Consider the following 17,400-nt stretch of genomic DNA (forward strand, 5'->3'; position numbering starts at 1 on the left):
GGGGTGTCCACAGGAGCGGGATGGGTACGGACATGTAATACTCATGGATATCAAGAATGATACTGGATTGATTGACTGGAGAAAATTAGGAAGACTAAATATTGATAGAGTGGATTGACTGATTGGGAAGGGTATCCGTCATACCAATAACTTGAGATTTCCATTGAAACTGACACATTCGTTATGAATTCATCATCGCCAGCTGTGACGGGCTTTTAATCCTTCTAGAAACATTTAAAGGTCGTTTGGAACCCAATGCGTCATGACGATCACCACCCTTTAACAAAAAATGCATCTACTACCCCTTTTAGAGGAGAGTTATAACGAAAAAGGCACACGATGTCCGATTCCATTTCAAATATGGATAACTTAATACTTGTTTAAATAATCTTGTTTGACATTACGTCTTAATAAAAAACAATGAGGTACGTTATCTGAATTGATAAAAACGCTAATGTGTCTAACGAATATTTGTCAAAACCTAAATTGTTTTCAAACCAAATTATTAAATACACATTGCCTCATTGCGTTTTCCAATACGCATTTATACTGTGTTTCCTCAAGTGTGTAAAACAAATGCATATATTATTTTTTCGGAGGAGAGGGATTACAAACGTAACGCGACATAAGTTACCCGATTCCATTTATTAGAGGGATTATCCCTCTCCTTACAACTAAGCACACTAACCGCTGTAAAAGCGATTTGCCGGTGACCAGCTTGGCATGAGCTGCCGTATTGGCGTAATTTAGTGAAGGAGAGAATTGTTGTTTCTTACACTGGTCACATTGGTTTATTTGCACCACAGTCCCCCTATAGAGTGACTGTATTTGCACTATATTATTATAAAACGTAATGCATATAACACTCGGAATGTTACGATAATCCGTACTGTCCTTTCTCTTTTACAGACATCACCAGGCATAAGGACGCGTGACACAGTCATTGGTGGTGCGTGACTGGAAACAATCAAATGTTTGAAATTTTACAATTATCATTATATTTAAAGTTCCATGCGTAATAATGTGGACTGAAGCTGCAGCAATTACCATTGGATGGGACGTGTCTAATCACCAATAAAAACAATGCTAGCATAACAACAGCTTGAATTTAGAGTAGTCGTGTCGCTGTTCCTTCTAACACGAGTACCCCTCTAATTACAATGTATTTTCACTAATTATAGCGATTCTCATGTACAGTACCCGAGGGAGAATGTTTATATTGAATAGCCGCCTGGCAAAATACATGTGTTAGCAAATATACTGGCACAGTTTTATAGGATATTGGAAACATCGCGCGCATTGAAACGATACTGCTCATGAACATAGTTGTCATGGAAATTGGATATAATTCTAGCCCAAAGCAGCAGTGACAGAGACTTGGACAGCAAGTCCACAATTGACTATAACAAATGGCAAAAAGGCGGCATTTGAGAGGGAACAGGACTGCGGGAAATTTATTTCTTTCGGTGGTCCTGGTAACCTTCGTAGCATGGTTTGGGTTTACCGTGTATTATATTGACACTACACCGCCACCACATCAGCAACGTGATGATCGCGACCATCATACATTCGTCTTGTACTCTAGAGATGTAAATAAGACGACAGAGGCTTTGGAACACGACGCGCAAGCGATAACAAGGCCCCAAGAAAAGCAGTCTGGATACACAATGAAGTTCTTACTAAATAACAGAAATCTTTGCAGAAATCACGATGGTTCGCAAAGCGACGTTGAGCTGCTGATTGTCATCTCGTCTCGCCAAAAGAATGTTCTGAATCGACGGTTCATACGCCGCTATTGGGCAAATCTAAGGAATTATTCTAAAGTCCTCGCTCGGAAAGTGGTGACCGTGTTTTTGTTCGGGGTTACACCAGACTCTTACCGGAAGCTATACATAGAGAATGACAAATTTGGTGACGTTTTAATGGCAGATTTCTTGGACACGTATAATAATTTGACGCTGAAAACAATCATGGGAATTCAATGGGCCACACAATATTGTCCGTCTGCTAGATTTGTCATGAAATCAGACGATGACGTATTGATACAACCTTTAAATGCACTCAGACATCTGCGCACGCAGTCAGAAAGCGACCTTATGATTGGCCGATGTGGTAGAACGAGTCGGCCTGTCAGAGAAACGAAAAGTCCAAACTACGTCTCGTACGAAGAGTGGTCCGATCATACTTTCCCACCGTATTGTTCAGGTAGTAGTTATATCATGTCGTCCGACCTTGTTCGAAAGCTGTCTTCGCTTTCCAAAGTAGAAACAAGTTTCAAATTTGAAGATGTGTACATAGGGATTCTCCTCCAAAAACTCGGAATTGACCCGTTAAACCACCCCGCATTTGCACCAGAATATATCAATCTGAACTCTGCATGCGATATTCGCCACCTGATAGCTTCCCATCATGCCTGGACCCGGTATATGTACGACGGCATTACAAACATCGACTACACACTGTCCAGTATCAAAGAACTATGGGTCAAATTAATTCAGATTCGTAAAGGTAAAATCAGCTGTCCTCCAGACACAGATGGATTTGGTCACAAAATTGATGCATCGTTCCAGTTCGATGAAATGCTGGAGGAAGAATTTGGCTCTAATTTAACAAATAGTTTGTAGCCATACTATAATCGTTGTTACTCGTATACTAATCAGATATATACTCAGGCAATTATGCAATAACTTCAATGTAAACATGAACCAGAAATTCTGCATCTGCCCTTGGTAGAAGAACGCAAATACTTATTACTGGTAATTGTAGTCGCGAGTATTACATCTATCATCGTATCGGCTATCAGATATTGGAGTGACCTTCAGATTACATAAACAATACTCTACAATTGTATATGTACATCGCTAAGCAATGTGCGCTGCTTCTAATTAAAAATGCGCATATATATTTTTCTTAATAATGAAATGCTTCGATCATGAGTGGCTATACACTACGTGTAGCTCGAAGTTTAGTTTTAGGTGGGGTTTGATATGCATACAAATTATAACATACACAATGTATTATACAAATTGTTTGACAATTCTTGTAGTCTTGTATCTGAATTAATTCATGTCAAGGGGCTACTGAATCTTACTCGTGCCCAATAATTGGGTTTGTTGAGTATCGGACAATAATGAAACAAGACACCGAATGCAGTTGTTTCTACAATTAATTACCTCTTTGTATTTTCACTTGTGACCATTTTATTCATATATCGACTGTTATTAATTATACATCTGTGTACATTGATATGTATGATAAAGTTGATGGGTTACCACCGCGTCCCGTGACGCACCTTCTTTGAACGCGACCGGACAATGCGACATCGTTCGTGCCGGTCACATTTTATACTTATATCCGTCATATATCGTATATACAATCATATTCCATATATGTCATTACTGTGTAGTAAGTTTTCATATAAAATTAAGACCAAATATAGTTGTTCGTCTTCCCTGCCTGCCATGGGGATTCCCGACGCGTACGTTCGGTTGCTGGTCCACATGTGTACTACCGGAATTCGAGTATCCAATACTACGACGAAATCCCATGGGAGCGCCGAGGGGGAATTTCATCACATTTTGCCCTCCAAGACGGCCAATGCTATAGCAAAAAGCTAGTATCCCCAGCAACGCGAAAACAATAGTTGCAAATATGCCAAAGACAATTGCACTCTCTACGACTGACGTAATGGGGTCGTTAATGTCCTGTACGAGTTTGTGAATAATGTGCATGACACCGAGTTCGTATTCCCCTTGTAAGAAATGAAATCGAGTGCTGATACAGATACCACCAGATTCACTCATTGTCAGTTCGTACCTCGCCGCTATCCCAGTTGACATGACAACCTGTAGAGTATACAATAAACACATTTGAATTATAAAGTATAAATGTACGACGATTTGCAACCACCTTATGCTCTACTGCTAAAACTTATTTCTGTGATTTTTAGTAATACAAAACAGTTATTTGACGTGTTCAAAGTCACAGCAACGATGTCCGAATAGTAGTCTGAATAAGAGATGGACGTCCGCGTCAAATAAGTTTAAACATCGAACATCACTTGGATAATTTTAGTGTTGAGCTGCAATTGGTGAAAATTGTATCATGCAAATATTATGCAAATTAGATTAAAGCGTTTATGAATTCATTATTTTTGCACACACCTGGCTGTTTTGCTGAACAATGAGAACAAGAACATTGTCATCACATCCGATGTCGCGAAACCAGTCACGTCGAACTGATTTGGTGAAACTATTCATCGCCTTCTCATCGGAATCAAAAGACCTGATGATAATAATTAACAGAAGAATATTATGAAACATAAATACACAATGCTATCTGCAAATAATTTCACAACAAGCCTGGCAAATGCCAACCATTTTCTCGATCTGATATTTGAAAACATCTACTGCAACACTAAACCTTGTTTTGGTAGGTCATTTCAATGAATTCACGTGGCGAATTTAGTATATTTAAATAATTTTGTTTGAACGTGCACAGTAAAATAAAACTGCCATAGCATTATTGGTTCGACAGGGATCCGTGTTGTTTGAATGACCTGTTACGCATGCGCATTTGCGTTTGACATTATGTTAGGCATTTTTTTTTTTTTGCGTTTGACGTTATTTAATGATAGAACCATAGACCTTGGGTGTACGGTCTACGATCGAATGAATGCTTCTATGTTGCTTTTATTTCACAACAAATTGCATTTTCTTGTTCCCATCGAAATAAATATAATTATTTAAACATGCTCAGATATTTATCAGTATTACGGCTTTAATATGTAGTATAGTTTTCAAAATTCGAATCACGATGATGCTTTGACTAATGACCCTCAAGCTGTTGCTATAACCCTGGTTCGAGGAATAGTTTAGCAGAAATTCATAACTGCACCCATCTTTAAAATTCAATTTTCTACAACTTGTTAAACATTGCTCATTTCCCCGGTAAGGCCAAAAAAGGTCTTGCTTCTCTTTGAAACATGCTCACGCGGCATTTTTTTCCCTGTAATTTTGCGTACCGGTTAAGTGCGCCACATACGATAGAATAAAAAAATGTTTGTTTTCTGGTTTACAGGATTTTTATTGCATGCATTTGAAAGCAGCATTTATTTAAACCATAACACACATGTTGTTGCTGTACCATTAAGTAATTTTAATTCCAATCAAATAAATAAATAAATAAAAACACGTCATCGCATCATTTTTTTCAAATATTCCTGGGATGATAAAACCTTGTTTCGGCCTTTGGATCGTATTTGAAAGAACGCCATCACACGACTAACCTGAGATAGGATTTTGGTAAAGCTCGTACGAGCACTACTCCAATACGAAAACCACCCCATCCAGAACAACGTAAGGTGTTACTACAGATGCACGGCGTTGTATTGTGGGCAATCATCAAAGCATCATCTATTTTATCAGCTGTGGAGAGAATACAAATACATAGATTAATTATTGAATACGGTAAATTATATACAATCCGTTAATAGAGTGAACATTACGCTTACGCTGAAATGTGTGCACAACACCGTCCTCAACAGATTGTCTACTTCTAAGATAAATATCCTTATTTATTTACTTTATCGAAATGACAATCCTAGAAAGAAATCGCGCCCTCAATGCTGGTTGTTCCTGTCATTGTATGACTAGTATCAAGCTGCGTGAAAACAAACTTCTGTTGGCACTGAAATCAAAGACGTCTTTTCTAATGTCTTTGCTGAAATCAACACCGCTTTTAGCAGATGATCACGTGTCCGACCTAGACGTCTGTAGCATACCACTTCCGCTTGAGAAGTGTCATTAATATTAATTATATATAGTTATCAAGGGGCGAAATTATGAATATATATTGTCCGGTCATCACACTTCAGTAATTATAATATGGTTGTTGTCAAATATTTGCAGTAAAAGTAAAGTATATTATGTTCAAAAATGTTTTGCTTGCATTTGAAGCTTATATTTATTTGTTATGTTATATGGTTAAGCAGTTGATTGGTTCGTTTTTTGTTCTACTCATTGACATATATCCAATAGGAATCATGAAGTAGTTTATACTGGTGTATATTAATTTATTGGCACGACACTGACTTAAAACATAGTAAAAATATTAGAGCAATATGGTCTACGCTCAATTACAAATAAAAAATAAATAAATAAGTAAGTAAAATAATGTATTGGTAATTTTTGTTTTTAAACTCAGGAAACTCATTTTATTAAAGAATGTCTCCCTATATTTCTACAGTTCATGATATAATGTGCTTAATCGCAAACTTCATTCAAGTCACATAACTTACAATCGCCGATGTCATGGTAAATTATAGTAACGTCGTCGCTCAATTGGAAATCCGGACCGCTAGTTTGTAACTACGACACATTTATCAATATCTTATTTCCAACCAACTGTTATTTATGTTTTCAATTTATAACCCTTCCAAATGATTTATTGCAGTGAGCAGGAGACTCTGTGAGTATTAAACAGCTATCCATGGTTCAAAGATGGTGTCATTCCGGTTCATTGATAAACAGGTGTATGGACACCCCTGTCGTGTTTAGGTATTTATCATTAGAACGTAATGCATCTATAAAAAGGGTTACTATGGTCTGTACGTTGCCAACACTGTGACCGATAGAAAGTAGAATTCAAATGTCTTAGGAATGTTAGTCGCGCCATGATTTATGACTTCCAACTCAACATACAAAATATGATGTAATATTTCCAATAGTTTCGGTCGACACAATATTTTGATATAATTTGACACAAATACTCAACTAGTCTATGACATCATTGCTATATTATTGACTTACTTGGCATCAACAGTGTAAATTATCACTCGTTTGTAGACCACGGGGATCGTACAATGTCCCAGTTCAGAAATACTATAGTCTATACTAACGTGATCATTTCGGTATAGAAGTTATTAAATGTAACTTTAACAGTTAACTTTGTCATTCGCCATATTCTTCAATATATACAATTTATATTTTATATTCCGCGCAAATATCATTACATGTACAATTAACACTACGCGTGTGAGTGATTTCATTTTCAGATGTTCAAATATCAAAGAATTATTGACAAATATCCAGATAAATATAATTATCGAGTCCCGCTGACAGAACTATTAATGAAAACATATAGACAATCAAACATGTACTATATTATTATTATTATTATTATTATTATTATTATTATTATTATTATTAAAACTAGTTAAAGTTAAGAGTTAAAACTACAAAGTGTAAAATTAGACCACAAAAATGCACAATATGGAATATCACAAAATACAGAAAATAAAGGACATTTAACAGCTAAAGACGCAAATTTAAAATCGCGAAAAATCGCGAATAATCATCGCGTTGCCTCTCACATAAAAGAGACGAGATTTGGCCTGAATGTCAACATTGTCATTAAGGTCACGAGTGATCAAGTGTCCCAGATATTTATATACAGTGACGTAATAAAGTAGTCTACCACTTAAATAAATTGACACATTCCTTAACCTTCGAAAACGAGGCTGAATTATCATACATACGGTTTTTTTCTCATTAAAAAAGATAGAGTTAAGTTTGCCATACCGTCCGCAAGTATCAACTAGTAATTGTTGACCATACGCTCCTGTACTGAATACTACAATATGGAAGGGAGGATAGTTCATTACTGAGGTTATCAAGTTAAACTGTAAAAAGGTGAAGAGATCCCACCCTGTTTCACACCGTTTGTCGAATTAAAAAAAAAACAGAAAAACAATTATTCCATCTAACAACAAATGTTTGGTGCTTGTACCAAACAATTAAAACTTTCATTAATTAAGTCTGAACACACCTAAGTAATAACTTTTCAAAAAGAATATCACGACGAACATAATCAAATGCTTTTGAGGCATCCATAAACGTAACAAAAACAGGTGTATTCAATCTCTTATAATATAACAAAACTTCTTTTAAAACGAAAATAGACATGTCAGTACCATGATCTGGCTTAAACCCAAACTGATAATTACTAGTAGAAAGGCAATCAATACATATATTGAGCCAAACTTTCTCTAACAATTTAGATGACACAGTTGCAACAGCAACCGGACGATAATTAGACTGGTCACAGATATCGCCTCCAGGATCTTTTGGAATGGGGACTAAAACAGTAGACATAAGCTGATTAGGTACAAAACCATGGATCAAAATTGCAGAAAAACAAAGGGATAGCAAAACATAAACCCTAGGGGGGGGGTGCATATTTACTAACACCATCAATACCTGGAGAAGCTCCTGATTTTAACTCTTTTATCATATTCGAAATTTCTTTCGGGGAAACTAACATATCTGTAGTAAAATCAGAGGTGGGAATTTCAATATTAAAATCCGCACCTGTCTTAGTAAGTATGGACTTGTAATGACGTTGCCACATATCTGACACAGCAATGTCACCAGTACAACCACCGACAGTAGTAGGTGGTGTCGATTTTGTGTTTCGTGAGGAAATTCTTTTTCAATGGACGAGATAGTCATTTTAAAGACTTTATCACGTTTAAACAACTGCTGATAACTCCTATCTATTCAATAAGCTCGATATAGAACAGGCATCATGACATACTAGTAATCTCAATAAACTTGAAGGGGAAATACAGATATCATCAAGCTATGTACTTGATTCTCGCTTTATTCTGAGAAGTTTGACGATATTCGTGATTCCCTTAAGTTAATTCTGGGTATTTTTACAATATACTTGATCCAGATTACCCAGAATTTAGACGGGCATATCGTCAATTACACAAAAACTATAGAATCGGGTATATCATCAAAATAACCCAGAAGCGAGAAAATTGGGTATACCGTCAAATTACCCTGAATCTATAGAATCGTGAATATCGTCAAAATTACATTGAATCAGAGAATTGGGTATTCCGGGTAATTGTGGCGATATATACGATGCTCTAGCTTCTGGGTTATTTTTTAGGATATACCCGATTCTATAGTTTCTGTGTAATTTGATGATATACACGATTCTACAGTTTCTGTGTAATTTGATGATATACACGATTCTACAGTTTCTGTGTAATTTGATGATATACACGATTCTACAGTTTCTGTGTAATTTGATGATATACACGATTCTACAGTTTCTGTGTAATTTGATGATATACACGATTCTATAGTTTCTGTGTAATTTGATGATATACACGATTCTATAGTTTCTGTGTAATTTGATGATATACACGATTCTATAGTTTCTGTGTAATTTGATGATATACACGATTCTATAGTTTCTGTGTAATTTGATGATATACACGATTCTATAGTTTCTGTGTAATTTGATGATATACACGATTCTATAGTTTCTGTGTAATTTGATGATATACCCGATTCTATAGTTTCTGTGTAATTTGATGATATACACGATTCTATAGTTTCTGTGTAATTTGATGATATACCCGATTCTATAGTTTCTGTGTAATTTGATGATATACATGCACGATTCTCTAGTAGCTTCTGGGAAATTGTGACGATATAACTAATTCTGTATAGATTATTCACTAGATTCTGGGCATTTTTACGATATACACAAATCCCTATGTTCAAGGTAATTATACACTCTACATCAGACTATTTATATCATGTATACTTTGGCGAATACATCTGATTGTCAAGAATTACCCATATTCAACTTTTTGTTTCGAGCTTTCTCCCAAAGGAAATTCTTCACTCGCATCAATTGAAGCACGCATCTTACATATAAGACGTTATGATTCAACGTGGACCCCAAGGAAATTAAGTATATTGTAAAAAGCAGTGAAATCAATCAACCTTACAAGACACACTGACAACCATGTCATATATCACTGTAACGAGTGACTACACAACGTAGCAAATGACTGACCTTGTGTACCTTGAATACAAGATACTTTGTCTAATAAACTTTCATCGTGCGTCTTACGGAATACTTGCCAATTCAGTGGATTAAGTTACTTTCCCTAGGGGTTGAGTTTTTATGTCTTACACCGTGTTAGAATTACAATGCCAACACAACTAACGTTTAATGGGGCGCATCGCCGGTAAATCTCGGGATTTAATAAAAATGTACTTCCTATAATTAAAGGATTTAATCACTGATCTGGTAAAAAAAACAAGATACACCCTTACACCTTACAGCAATTATAGTCAAGGAGGAGTGGAATAAAACGTGTATCTGCCGCTGGATAAATTTAGACAATAAATGCCAATCGAACATTTCACAGCACTTTTCTTTTTAATCCCAGGTATTCTCAGATTCTCAGGATTCTCTTAGATATTTATCCAAGAAATACTGAATTGAAAATTCGAATAGTAACTATGGATACTGCAGTGGGGATTGAACCTAAATTTGCACCCAGGGCGATACTTGTATGTATACTTTTGGAACTATTATGACGAGTGTAATATGGTTATGAATATGAAATATGAATATGAAATACGTCTCTTGCATTCAAGTTTCAAAGATAGGCTCTCGTCCTGATTTGATGCGCGAAATTCATTTGATAATGCCTTTGAATTATGCTCCAATGTGAACCGATTAACAAATATTCAAAGTCCAAATAAGGATAAATATTTTCCTCAATAGTCTAAAACACAAACAAATAACTATACACGTGTAATCTAGGGCGAAACTTTAAAGGCGAAGACGTTACGGTGGGACGTGAATTAAGTTTATCCACTCACCATCTCACATATTTGTATAAACACATAGTAACTATGTTTACAACAGGAGATTACTATAGGTCTATAGGGTTACAAACATGATCGTAACTCACTGTATGATGTGTGGCCTTATCAGTTATTCGGGAAGTATAGGATGGAAACCCGGCGGAACATAAACATAGAGGCGGGTTTGGTATTTGGAACCAACAACTGACAAGCAACTTTTGTAAAGACAGTTTGTGACATCCTATACGTATTAATGTCTAGTTCATATATTGTTCATTCCAACAAACCCTTCTCGCCACCTTAAAGGGCGGCAGTCGTCATTGCGACGTACACAATGCGTGTAAAATACATTAAAAGTACGCTTTAATATTGAATCGAAGCTAAATTGACCACATAACGCATATGAACTACGCCTGTCAACGAACTACAATAAATATCCCAATACGTCAAACTGATACTAGGCTATATGTGTCACAGGAACGGAAACACGGCTTGTTTTACTATGTTACTGTGGGCGGTTTTCCCAGAAACTCTCCATTGTAACGTACGTCCTTCTGACGAACCCCAGACTACTAATTAGTAGTCTGAGGACGAACACAACCAATGTTGAAGTACTAGTAAAAATCAAATGAACTCAGGTTCACCAACTTACATGACATTCTATGTTATGTTGACTATATATATAAAAGTTCATAGTGCAATTCATCAATTAATAAATAAATGTGAAAATCTTAAATTTTCAACACAAATAATAGTCTCGCTACCTTAACTGTCATTCTATGTGTCAAGTATGGTGTAATCCGCATCATAACAAGGCCATAACTAAGTTACAAAAACTACCCCTTGAGTCTATCTGAAAAGTCAACTACTTGAGATAAAACATTCAAACAATAACATTGTATAGAATATAATTGCTATCTATATTCGTTATGTAATTCACAGGTGGGTATCCCATACACGTGATTCGTCAGTCGTTTCAATCACCAGGTGGTGTGATGTATGCCGCATTCTATGTGTACATTATTTATTTCGAATATTCGAAGTTGAGAATAGATTGATTGATTGTCTATGATTAAACAGGGTGTCCGATATTCGTTATAATAACCGTTTTCCTATATAGCGGATAGTGTTTCCATCCCATCACGATGCTACCATTGTCCTACAAATATATCCCGACGGTCTGTTTCAGTGATTCAGAACTGTCTAATTTCTTATTTCAACACTATGCTGCCTCGTTACGTAACATATTTTCACTAAGTATGGTGGGAAGTACATTCCCGTAAAGTTGGTTGTGTAGTGTTATACTCGTTTTTCTAGCATGTTGATTTCATTGTACTTTAATTGTCATTTTGTTTTGCGTTTTAAACTGCATTTTGTGTACTTTATTTTATTCCTTCCGATTTTGTCAATAAAATTATTATTGTTATTAGTATAAGTTACTCACAGACTATTATTTTACACAGTCTATATTTATTTGACATTTGACTATACAATAATGACACAATACAATGCCATAACGTAATAGGGTGTATATCGTCAACAGTGGGGTCCAGCAAAATGTATTGGGGGGGGGGGGGTCCAGGCCTATAGGTCGAATACACGAGACCGTGCGATTTGGACGATGCTATGCGTAATCGAGATGCATTTTCATGCGTTTGAAGGGGGCCATGGCCCCCTTGGCCCCCCTCTAGATCCGCCACTGATCGTCAATGTTAAAATAAACAATTAACGTACCTGAATCTTGGCTTATTATATGATCTGGGTCACACACGAGAGAGACGTTTCTTCTACGTCCACATTTCCATCCATTGATCAGTGGGCTAGGGAACACACGTGGAGACCAATTCGAAGAGTTCACCAAGGTGTTACAGAGTATACATGTGAATACGAGGATGAACACATAACAACGTCCGTTGATGTTGTTGTAGGTATCCCCTGTCCCGGTACATTGCCACGCCGGCATATTTAATATGAAAAGACGGTGATCAAACACCAGGTGTCATTTCACGTCGACAGCTATCGATAGCTGTATATGTTTTATACTGAGATCATTTACGTTATTTCGCCTGGATAGTCCCGGTGTTTATTTCGAGATACAATTACCACGCAACTTCAGACACTCAGTGCGCAATCTCCGTCACAGCCCCTGTTAGGAACAAGTGAAATTGCACATAACAACGCCAAAGATAACGCTATAGTAATTATGCGAAGCGATCAATCAGTCTATATTGTTAGAGTTAATTTATCGAGGGCCACTAAAAGGTTAAATTGTAATCATAACTACAATGTCGTCTACTTTTACTAATGCGATTAAACAGGTCCGAACCGTGTAATCAAATTAGCCTTTCTAGCAATCTTCGTGAAAGCCGATTTTTTTATTAACATCAAAATGAATGTCTGATACACTTACAGACAACTTACAATGCATTCTGGCAACCGTGTTGTCATGGTCTGCAGACTATTTTAGCGGAGACCTTGAAAGACCGCCACACGAGACTTTGCTGTGTACATTGACAGGAATCCCCACCACGTTGTGTGAAGCCAAGATCGGCCACAATATGACTATGATTCACATGTCCCGACCCAAAGAATATAACTATTATAATCACGATGACAACCGCGTTTTATATTTACGACTTTGGACCAACAATCACGTCATCATCACTCCCGAAGCATTTTCAAAAATCCTTACATACCAGATGAAGTAAAGAGAATACTCTCCAATGTCAGTGTCAATATTCCAACGTAAACTCTATGGCATTTAAATCTTCCTCTTAATTATGCTTTACGTTCCCGTTAGATACAGCACGTTGCCAACAAGTGTTTTTTCCAAGGTACATGCTGTCGTGTTCAATTAATTGGTCACAGGGTTCGCTGGTGAGCCATCGGCAAAGTAACTGACACCGCCTGAATCAAGACATCTCCGGCCAGCGCACTGAATGGCAACAAGCCAGTAAGTACACGACGCTTATAACCACTATGCATGGCGGTGTCCAGCAGGGGATATCATATATAGCCGATACGATAGTAAGGTGCTGGTGGCGGTGATGATGAATCGAACAGTGACTTTAGACATGAACACTATCAGAGTCTGGCAAATACACAGGACGTGCGAAGATTTCTGTAGTGTTACATGTCCCGGGTCACATGTAACCTACTACGTAATTGGATAGTTCTCGGTGAACAATGTGAACAATTCATCATGACGTAACTTCTACTCTGGTACATGTGATATGCGTATGGTTATGGCATCATGCTGCGAGTCGTCTAATGTGCTAACAATGTACAATGTAGTCAAGGACCTGGAAGCATATTCTACATTAATATGCAGTTTTCATTTTCTGTAAATCATTGGATGACTGTGATGTCATACATTATTAAAGTGACCTGAACTATAGTAACCTAATATGTTACTAATGAGGTGACGAATGATGCATGCGATACACATATCGACGTGTTATATGTTACCGGATAACTATAATTGTTGTTTTATGAAAAACAAGCGCGACGCTCGTCCGGGATGTCATCCACATATTTGAAATATCTAATTAGAATCAGGGCCGACTATCATGATATTTATCATATAATTATATATATACGTTACCATGTGTACTACCATCATATGAATACATATACATGTGCAGTTTGAGCTTTATCGGCACCCTCTGTGCTATGATAGTTAACAAATTGTTTCCCTGGATAGCTTGAGGGAAGTCGGTCCCGCGTTCTATGTGGTCCTATGCGACGCATACACATGTTTAAAAATATTGTTTGTTTACACGAACTTCGAACGCGCTGTACAACGAACACAGCAATTGAACTACATAATAATCACATATACGAATCCAAATTGACAATATTTTTGTTGAACGCGGCAAAGGAGTTATTATTTTAATCGCCGACTTACAGATGACATGGCCAGGGCGCCACCAGACCCACTAAACCCGTGGAAGGCGCCACCAGATACGACGCGCTGGTCTCAGCGATGGCGCCACCAGGTACAAGCGGTGGTCCCATGGTGGATTAGAGCAATATAGATTACTTGTTTATTAATATTTGTAATCAAAATTACATGCTGATATATAAAATAATATATCGTCACTTGAAAACAGTGCTTTTGCTGCGTATGGAGTAGTTTGGGTTGGATGAAATAATAACTAACTACACAGTTGTACATTTACTTTTAATTCATATGTACCAATGAACCAGATTTAGTGAATACCGACAGCGAATATTGAATAACACAGCTTGGCAACTTTTAATGTAGCGAGAGTATTTAGATTACATAGACTTGATATATTTTAGGTTAATATCTGTGGATATTAATTACCTAATTTGCATATAATTAGCCAATTGCATTAGCCAATTTTCAGCTTTCACACTGATATCACAAGTACAAATGTACTAGTATTCCATTTCAATAAAACTTGGTACATGGATGGTCTGTGACATTGCGTAGACCTTATTAGTTATCTGTGCATATTAAAGGGCGGTGGTCGTCGCGCCGCGTCCTGTTCGACATGGGACTCATAGCGAAGTACACAACATAATGACACAACACAACTTGGTACACGCGCGCCCTGGAACAATAAACAGACCCAAGTCTATGCACAATACTTGCTTAATTTGCATAATTCATTTGGTTCATCCACAGACATGATTAGTTTAATGTTGAAAAACTTGCATATTGATTATCTAGTTATTATTAGCCCATTTCTGACATCTAAAACACAGATTTAATTGAATTTTTGCTAGAGGTGCTCTGGAATTAATTTGATTAAAAACCACCGATGTGAAATCAAATGTATTTTCTGTAAGTACAAAGATGTATTATAATGTTCGATAATGTGGATCATTCTGTTTTCACGCTGTGAATCTCAAATAACAGACAAATATTAGTTGCCAAGGTACTTGTTTGAAAAACTAATCTTAAATTTCGAATTAATTTGACTGTGCCTCCAATACACGGGAGTTTTTTTCTAAGGTTTCGTTGAATGCGCTGAGGATTTTACTACGAGGTAACGTGATACCAAAGATGTAACGCTGACCAAATTTGACTGTGCTAAGAAACCAGATAGGCCTAGTTGGATCTCTGAGCTCATACAACGGCTGGTCTGTCAGAAACGCTGCATATTGGGTTTCTGGGATAATTGGGTTTTGGGCTTTTCAATGATTTGTTGGGTTAGATCATGAATATTCATCAGTTGATCATTATGCAGATCTTGTTTACACGGGCAACCTCCTTTCTGCCAAACAATTTGTGTGTGTGTGATTCAGTTATTCTTTGTTCTAGCATATTGTAACAATTAAGTCAAACAAATCTTGGAGTATTTGTAATTCGTTTTTTTTCTTCTATCCAATCATGGACAAAAATAACAGAAAAAAACATCCAAGACGCGAAAATGGTTTGGTTTGAGTGTAAATATATGCGTCAAATGAGGTAAAATTCAGGGCATGGACCTAGAGCATGCGCAGAACCCAGAAAAGTATTTATGGATGGATTTTTCAGTATAAATTGCTGCACATATATAAATTTGCATGTTCAATTGTCTGTGTCGTAGCCACCAGTATATAGCGCCACCTAGTGGCAGCAGATTTTCAGTCTGCTTCAGTATTTTTGTTTTCCCGGTTGCTTTATATTTGTTCACCCCCCACCCCCCACCACTTTCCTTTCTTTTCATTTCCCACATCCCTTTTCTGAATTGTAACACTTTTAACAGCATTGTGAATTTAATCAGTTTCAGTAATTACTTACTTTCCTGTTGTAGTCTGGGGTACTTTGAGGGCGCTGTTCAGGCCTAGTTTTGTATGAAAGTACCTCCTTTCTGCCAAACAATTTGTGTGTGTGATTCAATTATTCGTTTTTCTAGCAAATTGTAGCAATTAAGTCAAACAAATCTTGGAGTATTTGTAATTCGTTTTTTTTTCTATTCAATCATGGACAAAAATAACAGAAAAAACATCCAAGACGAGAAAATGGTTTGGTTCAAGTGTAAATATGTGCGTCAAATAAGGTAAACTTCAGGGCATGGACCTAGAGCATGCGCAGAACCCAGAAAAGTAGTTTGCACATGCGTATATTCCCCTTCATTATTACAGCCAACTGCTATGCCATACTACTGTTCGATTATCAATTTGTATTTAATGGTGAATGTAGTCTGACGCCATAATCAATGGCATGGCAGAGATATGGCACTAGAACTGCATTCATTAAAACAAAATGGTCGCCAGTCCGCCATTTTAAATTGGATCTGGAAAATAAAATGATGTGCATCAAGGTCCCATAACGTCCAACGTATGTACCAAGTTTAAACAAAATCCATCCATAAATGCTATTTTCAATCAGATTGTGAAACAAATTGATGCATATGTATAAATATTATGTGTGAAGTTTGATTGTGATTGGTCCAGGCATGTTTAAGATACAGGTCCGGACGCACACAGGTGGTGCTTTGTATATGATATTTTTTAGATACAGTGAAAAAGCAATGATATATAGACCTTTAGAGAATGTGCAGCAAGCATATTTTTCAGGTGTCATGATCGAATTACATTTCTGGTACAGTCCATTATGATGGACTGTAACTGTAACTTCATAAGAGACCATTTGTGGATTTCTGATAATCTATCAAATTACGTCAGCAGTGTGTATGCTTGTTCAGCCACCAGCATATTTATAACCAAATTTCCCACCGGGGGTTTCTGTACTTTGTGATAT

At 36.8% G+C, this 17,400-nt stretch overlaps 2 protein-coding genes across 2 annotated transcripts; one reads left to right on the forward strand and one right to left on the reverse strand.

Moving 5' to 3' along the window:
* Positions 1 to 1,409: 1,409 nt before the first annotated feature.
* Positions 1,410 to 2,624, forward strand: LOC102809255 (UDP-GalNAc:beta-1,3-N-acetylgalactosaminyltransferase 1-like). Its single transcript, XM_006814714.1, has one exon. The coding sequence runs from the start codon at positions 1,410 to 1,412 to the stop codon at positions 2,622 to 2,624; it is 1,215 nt and encodes a 404-aa protein (XP_006814777.1).
* Positions 2,625 to 3,148: 524 nt separating this feature from the next.
* Positions 3,149 to 12,753, reverse strand: LOC144349477 (uncharacterized). Its single transcript, XM_078008044.2, has 4 exons — positions 12,417 to 12,753; positions 5,288 to 5,426; positions 4,164 to 4,284; positions 3,149 to 3,845 (listed from the first exon to the last, which is right to left on the reverse strand). The coding sequence occupies exons 1-4, from the start codon at positions 12,643 to 12,645 to the stop codon at positions 3,414 to 3,416; spliced, it is 921 nt and encodes a 306-aa protein (XP_077864170.1). The 5' UTR covers positions 12,646 to 12,753; the 3' UTR covers positions 3,149 to 3,413.
* Between the last annotated feature and the right edge of the window lie 4,647 nt (positions 12,754 to 17,400).

Source organism: Saccoglossus kowalevskii, chromosome 8 (assembly GCF_978046115.1).
Source record: "Saccoglossus kowalevskii chromosome 8, keSacKowa6.1, whole genome shotgun sequence".
NCBI classification, from domain to species: domain Eukaryota; kingdom Metazoa; phylum Hemichordata; class Enteropneusta; family Harrimaniidae; genus Saccoglossus; species Saccoglossus kowalevskii.